General features: G+C 43.6%; 1 protein-coding gene across 1 annotated transcript in view; it reads right to left on the bottom strand.

Annotated features, from left to right (window-relative positions):
• The window catches only part of LAMA1 (laminin subunit alpha 1), a 154,614-nt gene extending 153,453 nt beyond the window's left edge, over nt 1-1,161 (bottom strand). Inside the window, 1 exon segment of the mRNA XM_023534189.1 lies at nt 1,035-1,161. Within this exon segment, the coding sequence (XP_023389957.1) occupies nt 1,035-1,104 (70 nt within the window). The 5' untranslated portion in view covers nt 1,105-1,161.
• Between the last annotated feature and the right edge of the window lie 8,163 nt (nt 1,162-9,324).

Below are 9,324 nucleotides of genomic sequence, written 5' to 3'. Positions count from 1 at the left end.
GCCAAAACACACATTTTTCTCACGGCAGTATTTCGCATTCCGCCTATCTAGTTTTGACCTGTACTTTTTTCCTTTAAATTCAATGACGTGTATTTGTGGGCATATGCCCATGATCATCTGTTGCATACACTAAGATGTTTTCAACAAATATTTGTGACCGCTTAGCCAACAAGTCGCGACGCTGGGAAGATTTAACCCAATGGGTAGAGTGGAGAATAAAGTTGTCCGCAGAAAGGAAAAAGTTTCCGTTTTCTCTTGAGATTGAGAGGAGTTTTGAAAATTCGCTTCCCAGCCTTGCTACATTAGCCACTGTACCCTTCGCCGCCGGCTCCCCCACCCCGCAGTGACCACTGTCTGGACCTAAGCAAGGAACTAGCGGGTTTGGCCGCGCTGCACCCAGAGCGCGGTTTCCGGAGGCGCTTCTGTTCTCCCGACGCCGTCTGCGGGGGCCGCGCGGGCCGACCCCATGGCCCGCACAGCTTTGCCGCCGGCTCCCCCATCCCGCAGTGACCACGACAGTCTCTCCCTACCCTGGCCGCGAGTGGCCCCCAAGAGCCCGCCTCTTCCCGGCCGCGAACGATCCGGCTTTCCACTGAAGGACAATGAGGGAGACGGGGGAGGACGCCTTTCTCATTCATTCCCCGCGAGGCCAGTGTCTGGAACCCCCAGCCTTCCCACAGACCCTCCCGCCGGGGCGTGGGGACTGAAAGCGGGGTGTGGCGGGGCCGGCGCAACCCCGACCCCAACACCGGCCGCACCCGCACTGCTCTCTTCAACGGTGCTCCTGGACCGCGAAAGCCAGAGAGCGGGCCCCAGAGGCCGAGGAGTTTACAGCTGAAGGCTCGGCGAGGCGGCTGCGGCCGCTGGCGGTGGCGTCCCTAGCTCTCCCCGCCGGAGCGAGGGGACGTGCGTGTCGGATCCCCCGGCTGGAGGTGAACGGAGAGGCGCGCATCGACCTAAGCAGCGGCAAAGCTTAAGGCTTTGTCCCGCAGCCACCCCACCCGGCCCGCAGAGGGACGGGGATCCCGGCTCACCTCTCTGCTGGCACCGCGCGGCGACCCAGAGCACCGAGGCCAGGAGCGCGACGCCAGCGCCGCCGCGCATCTCGGCGGCCCGAGAAAGAGTCCGTGGCCACGCGCGGGGATTCTGCAGAGCAACCTCTGCTCCGCCGCAGGGCACTCGCCTCCCGCCCCCCGGACACCCCTCACCCCACCCCGCCGACCTCCGCCGCGCTGGGCCCCTCCCCGCGCCGGCCCGGGCCGCGGAAACCCCTCCCCCAGGGAGGCCCTGGCTCTCCGCCCGCTGGGACTCGCGGGGACCCGCAGCTCCCAGCCCACGCTCGAGCTGTCGCCGGCCCTGCGCCGGGAGCAGAGCATTCGCCAACATAGGGTGCAGTCTGGGTGGCGGGGTTGACTTGCTTTAGCCTCCAGGTCTTGGTTGCGTGGTGGGCGGAGGAAGTGGGCTGGGAAGGGGGAGAAACTCTGCTGAAGTTAGCCCGAGCGACGCATTCCGAGAAAGTATTTGCCCTGTTGACCCTTCCCGCCCCACCGAGGCTCTGCAACCCCTACCCAGCCCCCGGAGCCGGGACCACGCGACAATAGATGCCCTGGGGCCGGCCACCAGCCTCCTCCCTTAGAATGGGACCCAGGACCTAGCTGACCAGCTTCCCCCTGCCATAGAAGGTGGCCTGGGTCCTGGCTCCAATGCTCCCCTCTCAGAACGCGAATCCGAGCTTAGCTGACTAACCGCCCTTCTCTGGCTTTGGCAAAGGATTTTGTGAGAATTTTTCTGAAAATGAGTCGTAACTTGTTTCCTTGCCTTATCTAAGGAAGGAAAGAAAGGTCGCTTGGACTTTATTCATAATCATGAGCGTACCCTTACTGCTCGAGAAAGAGGTCTCATTCTTTTTGGAAGTTTAGTTTTAACATGAGATTTCAACTGCTTTTTAAAAAAATTACATCTAGTCTCCTTTTAAACTGCAATTTTTTTAATTTCTTCTGATTTTTTCTATTAAAAGTATATTCACAAAACTTTGCAGATCTCACTTTCTCACAGTATAAATACACCAGGTAATAAAAGTCCCTTTTTCAATCCCACTGTCATTTTTTTTTTTTTTTTTTTGCCTAATAGGGAGATAATTTTATCTTAGCTGTGTCAATCAATTCGCCAGCTCTACCAATTCCAGTTTTACTAAAATAACACTTCCTTAAACACTTAATGAATGAAGAACAGATCATTATGATGCAGGACAGGGCAAATTCTCCTGAGCCGGTGGAGACCACCAAGCCTTGCACTGAGAGAAAAGGATTCTTTGGTGGAGAGTGTAGAAAGAATTCAACACAGATGCCAGAGTTAGGTCAGAAGGAAAACTTATGAAAAGGGAAAAGCAAAGAGTAGGGGGAAAAAAGAGGAAAACCCAAGACAAGGAAAAAGCCCTCAAGTATCAGGGGGATCCAGTTTATATATTGTTCTTTCATTCCTGTGAGTTACAGTTTAACAAGACTTTATTAGTAAGGGGAAGAGTTGCAGTTTGAAAGGCCTGCTGGCAGTTCCCAGCCTTTAATCCGTAGGTTCCTTATGGTTTGAATCATAGGGAATGAACAATTTTATTTTGTGTAGGGCTGCCACTTGACTGTTTTTCCTGTTTTCCCTTCACGGTGTGGGGGAATGTGTTGTTAGCAATCCCAGCAGAAATCTTCCTTTGTTCTGCAGGTTTCCTTGTGGCCTGGCTGCAGGGCTGATCGGAATATTGCAGTCTCCGAATGTAGTTTATTTAACATTTTGTTTCTCTTGACTCCAAAATATTTTACAATATTTTGTAAAATATTATTTTACAATATTTTGTAAAATATTATTTTACAAAAAATAATATTAGCAATTATTTTTTGTAAAATAGACGTACATAACAAGTAGAAATTAGACTTTAAAAAGGATTCAGTATAGTTAGGCGAGAAGATGCTCATCACAGTACCAAATTTAAAATACAGACGTTAATATTAAAATTCTAAAGTATTTAATTATCAAATAAATGATAAAGGCAATTCAGTATTTAATAAGTAATCAAGCATTAAGTATTCAAATACAGAATTATAAGTATTTCTGCACTGAAATAATTTTGTACATATATACGTTATATTCAGACATAATATCTTTTAGATCAGTGGTCCCCAACCTTTTTGGCACCAGGTACCAGTGCTCCTAGGAAAATCTAATGCCTGACAATCTGAGGTGGAGCTGATGTGGTGAGGCTAGTGCTGGGGAGCAGCTGCAAATCCTGATGAAGCTTTGCTTGCTACCCCGCCACTCACAGGCCACGAGATGGGACGGTACCGGTCCACATCCTGGGGGGCTGGGGACCCCTGTTTGAGAATATCTTAAGTTCATTTATATAGATTATCTCTCAAGTGATCTTATCAGTTCTATAAGATGGGCAGGCAGTTATCTTTGTGTGAGATAAAAGGAAAGAAGTTCAGGGGGCTAAGTTCCTGTCCAGAGCTAGACCCCAGATCTGATTTCTGGTCCACAGTTCTTTATCACTACACTGAGGTCATGAAGATGGGATCAAAGGCAACAGGAGGAATCTCAGGGGGTTCTTTGTCTCTCCATATCCTGGGCTCCTTGGAATTCACTCTGGACTTCAATTAGACCTTATCTTTGAACTGCAGGTGGAACTCACATTTGTGATTTCAAGGGAAGCAAAGAGTCAGCACATTTGAGGATTGAGTAGGAAGCGTTAAAAGTTGCAAGTTAGCACCATTTTTCACTGCTCAAGATTAAGCAGATAGAGTTCATTGCAAGAAGAATTTCAAAAGCCAATTTAATGAACAAACCTGAATAAGATGAAATAGTAAAAATATCACAATTCTATGAATCATAAAATGCTGCAGTATAAATTCTCTCATCTTATAACATGCTTGGAAGTATCGAAATTACCTACAGTACCATGGAAGTTTATGGGTGGCCTTTTCAAGGTGCAAATGGTATAAGAATGTACATGTTTTGTAAGAAAGTAGAGTTTCAGCTCAACTAGGCACACAAAGATGCTGGCTTCGAAGTCGCCTATAATCAACAATGGAAATACCAAAATGCCAAGCAATAGTTAAGTGGTTAAGTAATTTATAGTAAATCAATGTGATAAGCTATTATGTAGCCATTTTTAAAATATGAGAATTTTAAAATGTGCAAAAAACACTGTGACATGTTAGGTGAGAAAAGCAAAATTTCAAATAATATGGGCATTCCAATTGTAATTATACAAAATATGCACATGTGCAAACAAGAAACTAGAAGGCAGCACACGGAAAACCAGCTGCGTTCAGCGGATAAGAGGGCAAGTGGTGGTGTGAGTGCTACAGGTAGTGATAAAGAACTCGGGCTGGGCTCAGCAATGGCAGGTATTCTTCCCCCTCACTTATTAGAAGTGACATCTGGGGCAAATTCTCACCTGTAAAATAGAGATGATAATAGTGCCGACATCGTTTTTTCAACAAACATTTTTTGAGTCGCTCATAAGTGCCAAGGGCTAAGGATTTACCATTAATTGAGACAGACATATTATGGTTTCCACCTGTGTGGAAGATTCAGCCTGGAAGTTAAGGCAGAAAAAAATAAAAAGATGATAAATTTAATAAGTTCTATAAAGGAAACAATAGGTTTCTGAGATAGAGAATGGGGGACCAAGTATTTACTGGGCACTCCACCTAGCATATGTTAAACATTCAAAGATGAATTATTATTTCAAAAAAAATTTAATACTATATTTTTTAATTAAAAGATAAAAACAAGCTCTATCATAAACATTTTCAGAACGAAAGCTCAGTGGCGCAAGGGCTAGATCAGGGCTTTTCAAAACCACTTGTGACATCTTGATAAAACGCAGATTTTAATGTAGTAGGTCTGGGGTTGGAGGCCTGAGATTTTGCTTTTCTGACGAGCTCCTGGGAGATGCTTGGTGCTTCTGGAAGGCAGAGCACAATGTAAGTAATAAATCACAGGTTCACTTGCCCTTAATCTTGCCTACAAATTAGAATTGATGGAGGAGTTTTAAAAAAACTGATACTGGTCTATAATGAACTCAGACTCAGAGATTCTGATTTAGTTGGTATGAGGTGCAGCCTGGACACAGAGATATTTTAAGGCTGTCTAAGTAATCCTAATGTGCAACAAAATTTGAAACACTGGGCTAGACTGATCGGCTCCTGCATGGAAGGCAATCTAGGTCTGGTAATTGGTGGCTGGGTAGGCTGGAGAAGCTAGCCTCGGAGGAGGTTGGTCACAGGCAAGAAGAGGAAGCACAGCCTGGCAAGTGTCTTTCTTGTATGGCCTGACACCTACATAGCAGAGATCCAGCCATGATGCCCAGAGTATGAGTCAGGAGTGCTTTCTGGAGGCTTGGTGCAGGTAAGGCTGTCCTTGAGTTCTAAGGGACTTGAAATTCCAGACAGGAACTTGGGCAAAGGAGCCTCACACCAGGATCTTGGTATTAGGCCTGGAGTATGAAGCTGAGGGTTTGTTTACCAAAGAAAGAGGTGAGAGGTCAGTACTAAAATTGGGTTACGGTGTCAGAATGTGATCCAGCACGAAGCTAAAGAGGCTGAGTGTAGGCTAAGCTCGTTAAGGTTCCATGGCAAGGAATAAGGTGATTAGTCAAAGAATAAGTCTTAGGCAACAGTAAGGGGCAGTAGGAGAAGGAGAGAGAGGAGGCAAATTAGGGGTGGTAGGCAGAATAATGGCATCCCAAAGATGTGTACATCCTAATGGCTAAAACCTTAGAATATGTAATGTTACATGACAAAATGGACTTTGCAGATGTGATTAAATAAGAATTTTTTATAACTTTGTGTGTGTGTGTATTTCATTCATAGTCTCAAACTGGAACCAAGCCATGTGTCCATCAGCAGGAGAATGGATTTAAAAACTGTGGTCTATTTTATAATGTTGAATATTACTTGGCAATAAAACAGAATGAACCATTGACTCACATGAAAACATGAATGAATTTCAAAAACATTATGTTAAGTGAAAAGAGCCAGACACAGAAGAATATTGTATAATTCCATTTATATCAAGTTTAGCAACATGTAAAACTAATCAAAAGGAAACAGTGGTTGCCTGTGGAGAGAGTGAAGAATGACTGGAAGGGGGCAAAAGGGACCCTGGGTAATGGAAATGTTCTGTATCCTGAATGGGGTGTTGGTTGGATAAGTGTAAACATTTATCAAAATTCAATCAATTATATACATTTAGGATCCGTGCATTTTTCTGTATAAATAAGAATCTTGCGATGAGGTGATTTTCCTGAATTATCTGGGTAGGTCCAGTGTGATCCCAGAGTACTTTTAAGTGAAGGAAGGAGACAGGAGAGTAAGAGGGATTTGGTGTGAGAGGGACTCTACATGCCATTGCTGGCTTAAAGATGGGAAGGGGACGATGAGTCAAGGAATACAGCAGCTTCTAGATGCTGGAAAGGAGAGGAAACAGATCCTCCCCAAGATCCTCCAGGAAGAACCAGCTCTGAGGATACCTAGATTTTAGCCATGTAAAAGTCCATTTGGACTTCAGACCTCTGGAACTATAAGATAATAGATTTGTGTTGTTTGAAGCCACTAAATGCATGGTAATTTGTTATAGCAGCAATAGAGGACTTATACATTAGATAAAGATTATCTCCCAGAAATCAAGTGGAGATGATATTGGGCGTGGGGTGGGGATAAAGAGACATCATATTGAAATCTGAGCAGATACTGAAGATTTCATTTGTGTCCGTCATAAACAAAGGTCAGAAAAAGGAAGAAATCGAAGAAACTATGTGAATTATGAGGGAGAAGAGGAAGAAGAATAAAAGGTCTCAGAGCACAGTGGTAAAGGAGAACCTGGGACCTGAGGAGGTACAGGATTGCTATTCTGAGGGACTATGAAGATTATATGCTTTGGTCTTATGCAAGGATTTGTGTGCTATGAACTCTGTAAACAGTAGAGCAAAGCAGCTATAAAGTGATAGGATTTTGTTTATAGCCTTAGGTGACAGATGGCTAGTTGCTTCCAGAAATCTGGGCTTCTTTTCTTCCACTCAAGTGGAAACTGCATTGCTAGCTCCCCTTACAGCTAGACATGCATCTGTATTAATCTGCCCTGGCTACTATAACAAAATACTACAGACTGGGTGGCTTAAGCAAAAGAAATTTATTTTCTCACGTTTTTGGAGGTTGGAAGTCCAAAATCAAAATTCTGGCCTATTTGGTTCCTGATGAGATCTCTCTTTCTGGCTTGCAGACAGACTCCTTCCCACTGTGTCCTTATGTGGCCTTTCCTGCGTATGTATGCTCGGGGTTGGGGGAGATGTGGGGAGAATGTGCTCTGGTATTTGTTCTTATAAAGACACTAATCCTATCAGGTTAGGGCCTCACCCTTATGACCTCATTTAATCTTAATCCTTCCTTAGAGGCTCCAACTTCAAAAATAGCCACACTTGAGGGTTAGGGCTTCAATATATGGTTTCTGAGAGGATGCAAACATTCAGTCCATAACATACTCTGACTAGGTTCAGGCCAACAGGATGTGAGTGGAGGTGAAGTGTACAACTTCAGGGTTCCTCTAAGTGATGAAGGCTCCTTCTCGTACATGCTAGACCTGTCCTCTTTTCACCAGCTGAACCTTACATGTGGTTCCATCATGCAGCTTTAATGCCATAGGCATGGACGAATCCTAGTGGATATTGAAGCAACAAGACAGGAGAAAAGTGAATAACTTCATGAAACAGAAGTGCCTCGTTGCCTGCCTGCATTTGGAAGAAAGAAATAAAGTTACTTAAGTTAAACCATTGTATTTTGGAGTCCTTTATAAAGGCAGCCTGGTCTATCCCTAATGTATCCTAGAACCTGAATAACAAGGCCCTCTTCTGTGCAGTTAACACAAGGAAACTCTCATGGCTTTCCACTAGATTATTTTGAAATTAAAAATAGAAACTTAATAAGGCTAGGCTTAATTAATGAAATAGCTACTCCACAAAGTCAGGTTCAAGAGAAAATAAGATAAACACCATCTTGATGCTGAATCTTGCCCTGAGTGTGTTCCGGACCTCAGCAGAACACTTCTTTCTAACTCATTCTGAATTTCTTTACTTTGAATTAATTTTGATTCACATATTACGTCCTCATTTCAATATTTCTCACAAGATTATTCTTTTTTGGTTACCCATGGCATTTTTTGCTGTGAACATTCTGTCTTATATCTGCTTAAATGTCAGAGAAATTTTTGCTCTTCAAAACCCTGTTGCTACTATTTGTGTACAAGAGGACAGAACAACATGAGTCACGTTCTGACCAACGTCAGGAACCTAACATGCCTTGCCTGGCCCAGAACTGCCCTATCGAATAGGAACATTTTTCGCCATTCTATTTACGCCTTTATCTTGGGCATTGCTTAGACAATATTTCTTAAGGGACTTTCTTAGCTTTTCCATTGTACAAGATATCCGTGGGGTTCTCTAACCACATCTCCATATGCTTTCTGCAAATTACCTTCCCATGGCTCTATGGTTACTACAAGAAAACCCAATTTGCAAAACATGAGTTTATTCCACCCCACTCCACCCAGGCCACACTGTGGCTTGGCCAATCACAGTCATTGTCTGAGACCCTGCTTAGGTAGTCTACCTAAGCCTTAGCACCCACCATTGTGGTTTTTAAACTTTCTTACATCAACGTGCCAATAAACATTCCTCTTTCTTTAACTATTTTGAGTTGGGCTTTTATCACTTGAAACTGAGTCCTAATACACACTTTTTATATCGCTATACATTTCATTGCTGGTTATAGAGAATGTCAGGTAGCATCTACTTTCTGATGCTTAATGGTTTCTTAAAGGGCATCTAGTATTTTAAAATTAAAAGTCTGAGTTTACAGAGCATAACTTAAAAAATACATTTAAATAGAATTTAACAAAGATTTCACACAAGAAAAACCAACTGTAAAATAATGCAGGAATCAGACTGTCTGGGACCAAATACCAGAGTGATCTTTGGAAAATCATTAATCTTTTTGTCCTCAGTTTCTTGGGGATAGATGGGGATAGTTGGAAGACCTAAAAAGGTGAGAATCAAGATTCTTAGCATATAGATTGCCGGGCATCAAGTATCAAATAATTATTTTCTTTGATTACTATTACCGTCATCGTCATCATCACCATCATCATCATCATCATCATGCGTGGATTAGGAAGCAATGTTGTACGCTACTGTAAGACTGTTAATGTAAGACTATAATGAAGATGAGCAAGTTTGTCAGTACATGCTTATAAAAGACAGGTAAACACATGCGAAAAGAC

This window comes from Pteropus vampyrus, unplaced genomic scaffold, assembly GCF_000151845.1.
Source record: "Pteropus vampyrus isolate Shadow unplaced genomic scaffold, Pvam_2.0 Scaffold122, whole genome shotgun sequence".
In the NCBI taxonomy this organism is placed as follows: domain Eukaryota; kingdom Metazoa; phylum Chordata; class Mammalia; order Chiroptera; family Pteropodidae; genus Pteropus; species Pteropus vampyrus.
This window is presented reverse-complemented; position numbering and strand designations above follow the sequence as displayed.